The following is a 15,154-nucleotide window of genomic DNA, read 5'->3' on the forward strand; positions in this document are numbered from 1 at the left end:
TATTATTACTCGCCTGTTCCCATGTTTCAGCATCCACCCCATTCAGGGAACTATTACAATAAATAAACACAGCTTTGGATGTAAATAAATGTTATATTGAATAAGGTTGTCGAAACAGTGTCACAGGGAATGCCCGTTGTAATCAATGCTATAGTGAAATATTAGTGTGGAACTTTTTTTTGGCCAGGCAGAGTATAAAAGTGACGTCATGCCAGTTGCTTGAGTTGAAGTTTATCCAGGTTCAGATTTGTGAGATAGTGAGGAAGATTTTCTGATTATGATGTCAGAAATTCTTTTTTTTCTCTTCTGTTGGGAAAAAAAAATACTTCTGATTAGAATTTCTCCAAAAGTTTCAGCATCCATGTGTCAAGTGCACGAGGGAGACGGATGTATGTGTAGAAGTGTTTTATTGAACAAAGTGCGATCTATACAAAAAGTGCAGGCAAGGTCATAAACATGAAAACAGGCAAAGGGTCAGTCGAGGCGCAAACAGGATGTCTGAGGCAAAACGAGAATGAGAACTAGAAATGGAACAGGAGTTGAGACACCAGAAAAAAACAAAAACAGGAAAAAAGGCTAGGTAATGTGCACTGAACATGGTGTAATACTTTGCATTGTATTTGCATCACCGCAGTCCTTAAATAGCCCAACACATAGTTCTCTAATTGAGTTCAGGTGTGCTTTGTTCATGGAGCATGTGATGGAGCTTACTCAGCATGCACGCAGCCTGAGGCATGCCTTCTTGTGCACGCGCCACAGTGCACAGGACTGACAGAACCTCCGGGAGTGAAAATCCATCCTACTTGGCCCTGGTGGGGGTTTGGGATCAGGCTCAGGCTCTGGACACGACTTGGGTTCTTGGCTCAGAGTAGGCCTGACCTCAGGACTTGATGTGGACTCTGGACTGGGCTCAAGCTCTGGAGACGACTTGAGCTCTGGAGATGGCTTGAGCTCTGGACTGCAGTCAGGTACAGACTTGAGCTCTGTAGATGGCTCTGGACTGGACTCAAGCTCTGTAGACAGCTCCAGGCTGGGCTCAGGCTCTGTAGATAGCTCAGGCTCTGTAGATGGCTCCGGACTGGGCTCGAGCTCTGTAGACGGCTTGGTCTCTGGACTGAACTTAGGCTCGAGCTCTGTAGACAGCTCGGTCTCTGGACTGGACTCGGGCTCGAGCTTGAGCTCTGTAGATGGCTCAGTCTCTGGACTAAACTCGGGCTCGAGCTCTGTAGACAGCTCGGGACAGGGCTTGGGCTCTGGAGACAGCTCGGGACAGGGCTTGGGCTCTGGAGACGGCACTGGTTCCGGAGTAGACCCGAACGCTGGCTCCGGCATAGACGCTGGCTCCGGCACTGGTTCCGGAGTAGATGCAGATGCTGGCTCCAGCGTAGACACTGGCTCCGGCCCTGGAGTGGGCCCTGGCACTGGAGCAGGCTTTGATGCAGGCTCTGGCACTGGAGCGGGCCCTGACACAGCCTCTGGCATGGGAGCAGGCGCTGGCGCTGGCTCCGCCTCTGGCACGGGAGCAGGCACTGGCACAGGAAAAGATGCTGGCACAGGTTCAGCCATGGATTCAGGTGCTGGTTCTGGCTGAGAAACCAGCTCAAAAGAGGCAGCCTCCTCTGCTGTCTCTATATCAGCCACTGAGGGGAGCTCTGGGGCAACGGTCTCCTCAGCTGAGTTGGCCACTGGAGGGAGCTTGGGAGCGATGACCTCCTCAGCTGAGTCAGCCACTGGAGTGGTTGTCTTTAGGAGGCGCTCTAGAGCAACGGTCTCCTCTGCTGCATCAACCACTGGCCTGATTGCCCCTCCCCAAAAATTTTCAAGGGGTTCCTCCTTTACTAAGGATTCATATATAAACTTGAGCATGGCAAAGAAAGTCTGAGAGTTACGAAGGCATGGGTGTTCCACCCGAATCAGATAGTCCACCCATCTGTGTGCTCGCCCACCAATGAATGTCAGGATGAGACTTACCCAGATGGGTTTGGGTGGCTTGGGCTCTTGGAAGTCATCATAGAGGACCCCACACTGGATGTGGAATCCACATGGGTGATATTCTCCATTGTAGGGCATAGGAGGGTGAGCATCGGTACGTTGGTGGAAATATGAGGTTTGTAGCAGGGACAGGGAAACCCGGAAGTGGCATGGAATCACGTATTGAAACAAATCTGCTACATCCATAGTACGGTGAAGTATTCTGTCAAGTGCACGAGGGAGGCGGATGTATGTGCAGAAGTGTTTTATTGAACAAAGTGCAATTTATACAAAAAGTGCATGAAACACACACAAAGCAAACAGTCCAAATCAGTAGGCAAGGTCATAAACATGAAAACAGGCAAAGGGTTGGTCGAGGCGCAAACAGGATGTCAGAGGCAAAACGAGAATTAAAAACGGGAACAGGAGTCGAGACACCAGAAAAACCACAAACACAGGGAAAAAAGACTCGAAATGCACACTGAACGTAGCGTAATACTTCGCATTGTATTTGTATCAGCACAGTCCTTAAATAGCCCAACACATAGTTCTCTAATTGAGTTCAGGTGCGCTTTGTTCATGGCGCACGCACAGAGGCGGGCCTTCTAGTGCATGTGCCACAGCGCGCAGGACTGACACCAAGCAGGTTTTTTTTTTTTGTAATTAATTTTTTTTTTTGGGGGGGGTGAAAATGGGAAATGTGAGCAGTTTCCACCAATATCTCTCAGAAGTGCAGGATTTGCCGGCCACTTGACATCATTACAGGGAAAAATTTTTTTTTTTTAAATGGTCAGGCCAAAATCAGGATCTCCCGAATCTCCTGATGGCCCATCTGGGCCTGATGGTGCTGCAGGTAGGTGCCTCCTCACAGCTCCAGGGTTCCCTAAGGCTACATCCACATGACAACGGCAACGAGATGTTATTTAAAAATATATCGCATCCAAATGGGCAACGATCAGTAAAATATCAAGTCCATATGGCAACGCAACGCTTGCTGAAAACGAAGCAATACACATGCCACACCTCTAGGGGCGCTGTAAGATGGTCCCTTCGGAGACACCAGAACAATAGAAGAAGTAAGGATGCATGCGCATAAACTATTATGCGCGAGACTTCATATTAGCCACAAAGTCAGGAAAATCTGTTTGTAAAATTACATTATAATGACCAAATACAATGAAAAGTATTTTTCCAGTCTCACCTGTGAAAGGTAATCCCATGTGATCTCGTTTGGACGGCAAACCTGTTGGTACAGTTAAACGTAGCTAATCTTTATTCTCCACTTTGACCTATCCAATATGGCGGCAAGGATGACGTATGATTCTACGCGGAAGGCGGCGTCTTTAATGGTCCGGAATAAATTGAATGCTACACGTTGATGGATTAATTTGTTGTTTCTCACCTGTGAAAGGTAATCCCATGTGATCTCGTTTGGACGGTAAACCTGTTGGTACAGTTAAACGCAGCACATGAATCTTTATTTTCCGCTTTGACCTATCCAATATGGCGGCAAGGATGACGTATGATTCTACGCGGAAGGCGGCGTCTTTAATGGTCCGGAATAAATTGAATGCTACACGTTGATGGATTAATTTGCTCTTCTACGCCCTTTTTGAGGAATGTATTGTAGGACTTAAACCAACATATGAAGAGGTGAGATCGCTCCTTTTTTTCCCTATTTTTGCTGGCGGGATTGACTCTGCCCTAAGGGCAGAGTCTCTCTCTCTCTCTCTCTCTCTCTCTCTCTCACTTTGCACCATTACACAATAAATATTCACAGTGAAAATATTTTGTAAGTGCGTTTCATGAACCAAGTTATAGGATTTGTTGACAACTCGCATCGAGTTCGTTACACTTCTACCCGGCGTGAAGCACTCACAGTCATGTGGTTGTGACGTCATCGTAAACAAATCCGTTCTACTCATCCAGACGACTTTGCAATGGCAACGTTGCCAGATCTTTCCACTCTGGACCCCGTTCTCAAAAAGATTGCGTTTTGGGCACCCAAAACGCCGGTGCCGTGTGGACGCCAGGCCTAAACGATAAACAATTGTATCGGAGTCACCTGAATCCGTTGCTGTGTGGACAGGGCCTAAGTTTAGGGTACCACAAATGAAATGTATGTTTCTTCAATTTATTTCAGTCATTGCCTTTAAAATTGTTGCAGTAATCCATATCATCTGATTGTTAAACACCACTAGCTGTGACTGTGAGTGCATGGTGGCCCTGTGCTGTACTGAAGGATTCAGGGTGACCAGGAGAAAGTGGATACTGAAGATGAGTATTAATTTTTCAAAAGGTGTATGAAATCATTGCAGAAATTATGCATGACACTTCACCTTGAGCTCTTTGTCCAGGGTGGTGTTGGGGCTTAAGAAGGCCTGCACCATGTGTCCAGAGACAGGAAAGTTGGAGGGTAGTTTCTCGCACCTCTGGATCATCCGTGGATTTGCCCCATTCAGGAACTGATGGCCAAAAAACCAGTCCTCCTTCCAGTGTTCCATAACATATTCTAAAAACAGTCATAAGGCATTTATATTCAATTAGATAGTATTATTATGTGTTATTTACAGCTGAAGCATGAGGTTTAAATACAGTGATGCTTGAAAGTTTGTGAACCCTTTAGAATTTTCTATATTTCTGCATAAATATGACCCAAAACATCATCAGATTTTCACACAAGTCCTAAAAGTAGATAAAGAGAACCCAGTTAAACAAACGAGACAAAAATATTATACTTGGTCATTTATTTATTGAGGAAAATGATCCTTCTTCTTCTTCTTCTTTTGGCTGCTCCCGATTAGGGGTCGCCACAGCGGATCTTTCGTCTCCATTGCTCCCTGTCTTCCGCATCTTTCTCGACCACACCTGCCACTTTCATGTCCTCTCTCACCACATCCATGTATTTCCTCTTTGGCCTTCCTTGTTTTCGTTTGCCTGGCAGCTCCATCCTCAACATTCTCCTTCCAACATGCTCTGCATCTCTTCTCAGGATGTACCCATACCATCTCGGTCTCATCTCTCTAAGCTTAATTCCCAAGCTCTCCACATGTGCTGTCCCTCTGATGTGCTTGTTCCTTATCCTGTCCAACCTTGTCACTCCCATCACAAACCTTAACATCCTCAACTCCGCCACCTCCAACTTTGCCTCCTGTCTCTTCGTTAAGGATACTATCTCCAATCCATACATCACAGCTGGTCTCATTACTGTCTTATACATCTTACCTTTCACTTTTGCTGGGACTTTCCTATCATAAATCAAATCAAATCAAGTTTATTTGTACAGCGCTTTTAACAATAAACATTGTCGCAAAGCAGCTTTACAGAATTTGAACGACTTAAAACATGAGCTAATTTTATTCCTAATCTATCCCCAATGAGCAAGCCTGTGGCGACGGTGGCAAGGAAAAACTCCCTCAGACGACATGAGGAAGAAACCTCGAGAGGAACCAGACTCAAAAGGGAACCCATCCTCATTTGGGCAACAACAGACAGCCTGACTATAATATTAACAGTTTTAACATGTATAACCCTCAACTGTCCTCATGGGGCCATCCTTCACAGGAGTGGGGCGATAAAACTCCGACCAGACACAGGGCACCAGGATGGATCAAGCAGGTCCGAGGGGCAGAAGAGGCCAGCATCTCAATCCCAGGATCAACATGTAACTCAGAGGGACAGATTGGGGGGGGGGGAAGAGAGAGAGAGAAAGAAAACACATTGTTAGGTATGCCCTAAAAATGACTCCCAAAATCCTTCTCCAACTGTTCCACCCTGCCTGCACTCTCTTTCTCACCTCACTATCGCAGCCCCCATTTTCCTGCACAGTTGATCCCAGGTATTGAATTCACCAACTAACTTTATGTCTACTCCTTGCATCTTCACTACACTCTCATCCCCATTCTCATTGATGCACATGTACTCTGTTTTGCTACTGCTCACCTTCATTCCTCTTTGTTCCAATGCATACCTCCATCTCTCCAAACCCAACTCAACCTCCTTTCTACTTTCACCACATATCACAATATCATCCGCAAACATCATGTTCCATGGTGACTCTTGCCTCACTTCGTCCGTCAAGCTATCCATCACTATGGCAAACAAAAAAGGACTCAAAGCAGATCCTTGATGGAGTCCTGACCTTGAACCATTCAGTTGTTCCAACTGCACATCTCACTGCTGTTTCACTGTTCTCATACATGTCTTGCACCACTCTAATGTACTTCTCATTCACTCCACTCTTCCTCATACAATGCCATAACTCATCTCTCGGCACGCTATCGTATGCCTTCTCCAGGTCTACAAACACACAATGTAGCTTTCTCTGGCCTTCTCTGTACTTCTCCATTAACATTCTTAAAGCAAAAATTGCATCCGACGTGCTCTTCCTTGGCATAAACCCATAGTGCTGTTCACAGATTGCTACCTCTCTTCTCAATCTCGCCTCCAATACCCTTTCCCATAGCTTCATGGTGTGGCTCATCAATTTTATTCCTCTGTAATTATTGTAGCTCTGTACATCTCCCTTATTCTTGTATACTGGGACTAGCACACAGTTTCTCCATTCATTTGGCATTTTCTCATTCTCTAGGATCTTATTAAACAATCTCGTTAGGAATTCCACAGCTGTCTCACCCAAACATCTCCGAGCCTCAATCGGGATACCATCTGGTCCGACTGCTTTCCCAGTCTTCATTCTTTTCATGGCTGCCCTCACCTCATCCTTACTAACCAACTCTGCTTCCTGATTTGCTGTCTCCAATGAATCTGACCTTTTCTCTCTTGGATTCTCCTCATTTAATAAATCCTCAAAGTACTCTTTCCACCTTCTTAATACACTTTCTTTGTCAGCATATTTCCATTTCCATCTTTCATCACTCTTACCTGCTGTACATCCCTCGCTTCCCTGTTTCTCTGCCTAGCTAGTCTGTACAGGTCTTTCTCTCCTTCTTTGATGTCCAGGCTTTCGTACAACTCCTGGTATGCATCTGCTTTCACCTTCACTACCACTCTTTTTGCCTTCTGTCTCGTCTCTCTGTATAACCGCCTGCTTTCCTCGTCTCTCTGATCATCCCAATTCTTCTTTGCTAGCCTCTTCTCTTTTATAATTTCCTGCACTTCTTTGTTCCACCACCATGTCTCCTTGTCTTCCTTCTTTCTTCCCGATGACCATCCTAGGCAAGGCAAGGCAAGTTTATTTATATAGCGCATTTCATACACAGTGGCAGTTCAATGTGCTTTACAGAGGTAAAGGGAAAACAGTAAACAATAGAAAATAAAATTACATAAAATAAAGGGGGAAGAAGAGAGAAAAATAAAAATAAAAATAAGAATTAAACAATAGTAGAAATAAAATAATAAAATGAAGTAAAAGTTCAGTAAAAAACAGCAGAATAAAATAGAATAAAAGTTAAGTAAAGTTTAAAACATGACCACCCTAGCACCTTCCTTGCTGCTTCTCTTACTAGTACAGCAGTAGTATTCCAATCTTCTGGCAGACTTCCATGACCACTCAATGCTTGTCTCATTTCTTCCCTAAACTTCTTCTGATGTTCAACCTCTTTTAGTTTCCACCACTTAATTTTCGGCTCCACTATTTCATGCTTCCTCTTTTTCACTTTCAAGCTCATCCTGCACATGACCGCTTGATGTTGTCTAGCTACACTCTCCCCTGCCATCACTTTACAGTCTCCAGTCTCCTTCAGGTTACCCCTTCTGCAGAGTATGTAGTCCACCTGTGTAGATCTTCCTCCACTCTTAAACGTCACCCTGTGCTGCTCTTTCTTCTCAAAGTATGTATTGACTATTGTCAAATTCATCCTCTTTGAAAAATCAACCACCATTTGCCCTTCCACATTTCTCTCTCTCTTACACCATATCTGCCCATCACGTCCTCATCTCCTCTGTTTCCCTTGCCAGTATGTCCGTTGAAATCTGCTCCTATCAGCACACGCTCCTCCCTCCATATGTTTTCTACCACTTCATCCATCTTTTCCCAGAAAGACACTTTCTCTTCAGACTCACATCCAACCTGTGGAGCGTACGCACACACAACATTGGTTACCAGGAATCCTCAATTTATTGAGGAAAATTATCCAATATTACATATCTGTGTGTGGCAAAAGTATGTGAACCTCTCAGATTAGCAGTTAATTTGAAGGTGAAATTAGAGTCAGGTGTTTTCAATCAATGGGATGACAATCAGGTGTGAGTTGGCACCCTGTTTTATTTAAAGAACAGGGATCTATCAAAGTCTGATCTTCACAACACATGTTTGTGGAAGTGTATCATGGCATGAACAAAGGAGATTTCTGAGGACTTCAGAAAAAGCATTGTTGATGCTCATCAGGCTGGAATAGCTTACAAAACCATCTCTAAAGAGTTTGGACTCCACCAATCCACAGTCAGACAGATTGTGTACAAATGGAGGAAATTCAAGACCAATGTTACTCCCCAGGAGTGGTCGACCAACAAAGATCACTACAAGAGCAAGGCATGTAATAGTCAGTGAGGTCACAAAGGACCCCAGAGTAACTTCTAAGCAACTGAAGGCCTCTCTCACATTGGCTAATGCTAATGTTCATGAGTCAACCATCAGGAAAACACTGAAGAACAATGGTGTGCATGGCAGGGTTGCAAGGAGAAAGCCACTGCTCTCCAAAAAGAACATTGCTGCTCATCTGCAGTTTGCTAAAGATCATATTAACAAGCCAGAAGGCTATTGGAAAAATGTTTTGTGGATGGATGAGACCAAAATATAACTTTTTGGTTTAAATGAAAAGCGTTATGTTTGGAGAAAGGAAAAGACTGCATTCCAGCATAAGAACCTTATCTCATCTGTGAAACATGGTGATGGTAGTATCATGGTTTGGGCCTGTTTTGCTGCATCTGGGCCAGCATGGCTTGCCATCATTGATAGAACAATGAATTCTGAATTTTACCAGCAAATTCTAAAGGAAGATGTCAGGACACCTGTCCATGAACTGAATCTCAAGAGAAGGTGGGTCATGCAGCAAGACAATGACCCTAAGCACACAAGTCGTTCTACCAAAGAATGGTTAAAGAAGAACAAAGTTAATGTTTTGGAATGGCCAAATCAAAGTCCTGACCTTAATCCAATCGAAATGTTGTGGAAGGACCTGAAGCAAGCAATTCATGTGAGGAAACCCACCAACATCTCAGAGTTGAAGCTGTTCTGTCCGGAGGAACGGGCTAAAATTCCTCCAATCCGGTTTGCAGGACTGAACAACAGTTACCGGAAACGTTTAGTTGCACTTATTGCTGCACAAGGGGGTCACACCAGATACTGAAAGCAAATGTTCACATACTTTTGCCACTCACAGATATGTAATATTGGATCATTTTCCTCAATAAATAAATGACCAAGTCTAATATTTTTGTCTCATTTGTTTAACTGGGTTCTCTTTATCTACTTTTAGGACTTGTGTGAAAATCTGATGATGTTTTAGGTCATATTTATGCAGAAATATAGAAAATTCTAAAGGGCTCACAAACTTTCAAGCACCACTCTAAATGTTTCTATTTACAGATAATATTTATTACTTTACTGTAACTTAATTGTAAGTTGAAAAGAATGCAGTTATTTGGCATAAAAAAGGGTATTGGACCATAAGTCAAAAGAAACACTAACAATACTCATCTTGTTGATTACACAAATGCTTTTCTAAATATTTTTGCGACAGTGAAGTTGATTAGAAATCACTTGTATATAACAGGGTTTAAAAAAAAAACAGCAACTACACCGGTAATGGGACTCCGTAATGTCCAAAATATTTGTTTAAAATCATCCAGATCTTTCCATGACTTCCCAATCCAGAAAACCATCTTCTTCAGAGACAGCTCCAAAATCCTGAGGGTGATTAAATTAAAAACATAATATGTACAGATGTGCATGACACACATGCTTTTATGACTGCTTAAATGTAGATGCTCACGCATATTGAAGTGATCCTTCAAAGTCACAGCGCTTCTCATTGGCAAAGCAAACATCCTGGGGTAGGTCTGCCACTGAGTTGGCATCTATGCATTTGGGAATTCCTGAATCCCAGGTTTTCCATCTAACAATATAATACAATAAAATAATCTAATTTAACACAAATAAACATCAGTAACATAAAGAAAACAGCAAACAGAAGTTGTAAAATAGGTCAGGTATGCCATTAAGATCCATAAACAATTATTTTAAAACATTTCTACAAAAGTTTCCAACCTCTAACTGAATACAATAGAAGTCAGAATTAAGTGACCATCAACATATTACATTTTTTCACATAATTTTCAGATATAATGGGAAGTAACACATGTAAGAACCCACTCTTCTGCAGCAATTCAAAAACAGAAAAGATCCTGTAGTAGCAGAAGTTCTCAGTTGCACAGACCCCTGTATAAGAAAACTGCTGATGGCTTTGCACCAACTGACTTTCATTTCATGTATGCAGACAGACAGTCTTGTTTCTGGGCAGGACTCTGGTGATATCAAAGGCATTTCATAACTTTGAGTTCTACGCAAACAGTTTTAGTGGGCTTCCTTTCCACTTGCCAAATTTCTTTTTGTCTAGGCCCTCCACATAGGGTCCTTGAATACAGTCATACCCCTGGGTAATGCTCCAATGAAATCCACACCAAAGGGCTATCAGACAGACTTTGAGTTTCAAGTTTAAAAGGGGGGGAATATGCCATATCCAAACAGAGCAGATAAGAAAGTAATATAATCATAACCTTTCAAAGCTGCTGAGGCAGGTAGACATGTCAGGAAAAAGAATGTACATATAAAAAATAAACATCTTTGTGATTTTCTTCATATGAATGTAGTGCCTGCTGGCACACATCATAGAAAATGCAAGAAACAGTAGCTTGACAGGTTAACCAGGCACATTGCATTTTGCATCAGTGCTCCTGATACCATGTGGTTTGTGCACTAATTCTCCTGCTTAAGCCAACTGATACACGACTTACAAACTCTTTCAAAATCTCAGAATTGCTACCTTTTCAACACAACTTTAAATCACTTGCAATCAGTTGTTTGGTGTTGTAGTGGAGTGCACACTAGATCATCACTCATAGAAGTGTTACACACTGCATGATCTTTCACCTTGAGCGATTGCCACCGAAATTAGCTAGCGACTGGGAAATTGGGGCCAAAACTGTGTAGTATGCATTAGCCCTTCCTGATGTTGCATACTGATTACTGACTGATACCCTGCCCCCATCCTCTCCCAACTATTTTCCAACAGTGTAAGTGCCCATTCACTAACTCCAAGTAAACTCCAGATCCTATTACTACCAGAATGCAAAGTCCTTATTGCCACTCCACAAATACTTCTAGAGCTGTAATCATCACACAATGCAAATAATATTATAAAAAATGACAATGCACAAGATAAAATATCTTTATAAAGTATATAAAAGTAATGTGGAATTGAGGGAAACAAAATAAACTACAGGATAAACAGAAGGTGTACTCAAAAATCCAAAGAGATTTCAACCTTCTGGAAAAGATTTCAGTAAAAAAAAAAAAAGCAACAGGAGAAAATGGGAGAGAGTGAGAGAGAAATAATTTTCAGTGACATTCTGATATAAATAATGCTGTGCCAAGTAATTTATCTCTCCAGTAATAATGCATTTAGTTAGATTACAACTGGGGTAGCACCATATGAATCAGCGAAAATGCTCACTTTGTATTCTTTGTAAATTTCTAATGATTCTGTACCTTGTATATATTATTTGCGATCCATCTAAAATAAGAAAAGACAAAAGTATGTGCTAGCATGTTTGACTGTAAGTAAGCACCTATATTGTGAGTTCTTTTAAATTGTGAAGAACAGGTAGCTACATAAGCAGTGTTGTGTACTGTTGGGCTAACTGTGACCTGTTAGTTGTGTACTATATTGCTAAAAATGGTCTCAGTAACTGTCCTCGAGTGTAGAGCCTCCAATTGTGTAAATGCAAAAGGACAAGTGGTAATCCATCCATCCATTATCTGTAGCTGCTTATCCTGTCCTAGAGGGTCACAGGCAAGCTGGAGCCTATCCCAGTTGACTATGGGCGAGAGGCAGGGTACACCCTGGACAAGTCGCCAGGTCATCACAGGGCCCTGCACATAGACACAGACAACCATCCACACTCACATTCACACCTACGGTCAATTTAGAGTCACCAGTTAACCTAACCTGCATGTCTTTGGACTGTGGGGGAAACCGGAGCACCCGGAGGAAACCCACGCAGACACAGGGAGAACATGCAAACTCCTAACAGTGGTAAACTATGCAAAATACAGACATCTAGTGCTGGAATATACACACCGGAAAGTTTTCTGTCTCTCCTGCAGCTGTGCCTTTCTATGAGTCAGCTCCTGAGGCAGGATCTCATCACACAGCTTTTTCGCTGTTGAAGAAGTGAGAAAGAAGCCACCCTTAGGAATATTAAGCTTAAATTGGGGTGAGATAAAATCCTCACTGGGGCAGATGCTAGGACTGACCTGTGCCATCACGGACTTCTACTTTACTATCCCCCACTAACCAACAGTAGCAGGGGAAGGTTTGTGTGTTTTTCCCTCCTGGTGGTGTGACTTTCACATAATTGCAATACCAGTTATCTTCCACAAAGTACTTCTGTTTCTCCAAGCGTACCAGGAGCACACGACCTAGAGGACCTGAGCTCTGGACAATGTATTCATCACCCTGTAGAAGAAAGAAATAAGAGAAATACAATTTGTGTATAATAATGAGAAACAATGCCTATTAAAAAGAAGCAATTTCATGATATAGTTTAACATGGATAAAAGACAGTCCAGTTTCCAAAATTGTACAAGTTCAAATCCCAGGACTCAATCCCAGACACTGTTGAGCCCTTAAGAAAGTTTTGATTGCTCAGTTAGATGCTTGGGTTGTATCCTCAATTGTATGTTACTCTTAATAAAAGCATATGACAAAAAAGTAATTTTGCTACATATTCTGTACAATCATTTCTCTACACTTACTGTGCCTCTACACAGATCCAAGCCTGGGTTGTCCAACATCGTCTTCTCACTCTCTCCATTCTCCCCCACCAGGGTTATGTAGACATAGTTATTAGTACCCGAGTACTCTAAGGTTCCTGTAGCCACAGTCACTTTGTATTCCATCTGCACACACAATTCACATCAACTCTTGCAATAGGAAATGACCACTATATTACAATTTCTCACAGCTGCTGATTTCAATTTTAAACGATTGATTTCAGAATTTCAAATATATGTTTTCTCACCCAGAAATCCTAAAGCTGCCATGTCTGTGCAAACCTGCAAATCTGGATCTTTTACAATAGCATATTTATACATGCCTGGCTGCATCCTTATGGTATGTTATGGTATGTTCCTTATGGAGAAATGTTAAAATGGAGCAAAATTTTGGAAATGCTCTAGAGAGAATGTTTATCAATGTTCGACTTATGAATGGGCAAAAAGACATTTTTATCGATCATAAAAAATAAATCAATAAATGCATGCAACTGAAAATGTAGTGTTTTATATTCTGGGGGGAAAAACTCATTAATTTTGCATGTGCAGTATGAAATTGGTAGTGCTACTTCTGTTGACATGAGAAATTCTGCTAAATATGTAAATGATTTCATATTAATTTGCATCCAGCTCACTAGCTAGAAAAAAAGTTTTAGAAGTACATGCATTCACAATCATTTGAAACCTTTTAAACAATTAAGAAACAGCCATTTCCTCTTTGGAGGCACCACTACACCAGCATCAGAAACAACAATAGTTGGTGCCTTTTATAAATACTTGGTGCTAGTTGTATATTTCTACCTGGGGTTATTTTTGTATTTTGGAAATAATTATATACAAGGGTTTATGAATAGTCAGGAACTAATGGGAGTTAAACTACATTTATTTGATTTTTGTACGTATTATACAGAGATTCTCGGCTCCCGGTTGATATAGTTTAGAAAGAAATCAGCTCACAGTTAAGGTGAAGGAAGAAGACAAACAGCCACACTCATAAGCAGCTTTACACACATGGCCACAAACAGAGAGTGACTTTTGTTAGTTACACAATTTCTTTTTATTGTTCACACTTTTCAGTTCGGGGTGGCATGGTGGTTAGCGCTGTTGCCTCACAGCAAGAAGGTCTGGGTTCAAGCCCTGTGGCCAGCAAGGGTCTTTTTGTGCAGAGTTTGCATGTTCTCCCCATGTCCATGTGGGTTTGCTCCAGTTTCCCCCGCAGTCCAAAGACATGCAGGTTAGGTGAATGGTTGTCTGTGTCAATGTGTCAGCCCTGTGATGACCTGGCGACTTGTCCAGGGTGTACCCCGCCTTTTGCCCGTAGTCAGCTGGGACAGGCTCCAGCTTGCCTGCGACCCTGTAGAACAGGATAAAGTGGCTAGAGATAATGAGATGAGATGACTTATCAGTGACTAATAACAAAACATAAACACAATCCACATATACACACACGTGTGATGGAGTGTCACAGCTCTCTCTCTCGTTCCTGGCTGTATAAAAGAGACACACGTTAATATACAGCCAGTAATTAGACACAGGTACACTTTGTCACCGGTTACGTATTGGTTCAACCTGACTCCTGGCCATTCACAGCCAATGCTCCACCACACCCTCACTGCCACAATACCTTCTTAAATTAAAGCATAGTAATCAATATTTACCTTGTAAGCCTTGTTAGTGAACACTTGTGGGTTCTTTTATCCTGTCTCAACCGCTTCCTTTCTCTGGCTTTTGTGCAATTTGTATGTTATTTTTAGGTCAACTTTCCCCAACTTATATCTTTTCTCTCAAGTTGTTCCTCCTTTCAGTCCTCCCCTTTCTCTCTGTATGACTACACATGTAATTGAGGAAGATTGAGGCACTGCCTAAAAGTGTAGCTCCCATCTGTTTCTGGGTTGTAGAATTTTCTTATATCATAGCCAGCCTCTTTTGTTTTATTTCTTTACCGTTATAGTTACTATACTGTTTCCTTATGTTGCACAAAATGTCGGGCGACAACAGCGACAAGTTACTCACTACTATACTGTCCCGACTACTACTCTACTTCACTGTTCACTTCATTAGTTGTTGGCTTTCCTGTGGTGGCAGAAACACACAGGACCAAAACCATCAGAAAACAACTTGATGGGTTTCTTTACCATATGTTTCCACACCCTATACCCATGGGGC

The 15,154-nt window shown here is 42.3% G+C and overlaps 1 protein-coding gene across 1 annotated transcript in view; it reads right to left on the reverse strand.

The window, feature by feature from the left end:
- The window catches only part of LOC132887076 (polyunsaturated fatty acid lipoxygenase ALOX12-like), a 30,784-nt gene extending 17,670 nt beyond the window's left edge, over positions 1-13,114 (reverse strand). Inside the window, exons 1-6 of the mRNA XM_060922432.1 lie at positions 12,971-13,114; positions 12,470-12,671; positions 12,294-12,375; positions 9,927-10,049; positions 9,735-9,841; positions 4,311-4,483 (exon numbers count right to left, since the gene is read on the reverse strand). Of these exons, the coding sequence (XP_060778415.1) occupies positions 4,311-4,483; positions 9,735-9,841; positions 9,927-10,049; positions 12,294-12,375; positions 12,470-12,671; positions 12,971-13,114 (831 nt within the window). The remainder of the gene's footprint in view (positions 1-4,310; positions 4,484-9,734; positions 9,842-9,926; positions 10,050-12,293; positions 12,376-12,469; positions 12,672-12,970) is intronic.
- Positions 13,115-15,154: the final 2,040 nt, after the last annotated feature.

The sequence above is a fragment of the Neoarius graeffei genome, chromosome 1, assembly GCF_027579695.1.
Source record: "Neoarius graeffei isolate fNeoGra1 chromosome 1, fNeoGra1.pri, whole genome shotgun sequence".
Lineage (NCBI taxonomy): Eukaryota > Metazoa > Chordata > Actinopteri > Siluriformes > Ariidae > Neoarius > Neoarius graeffei.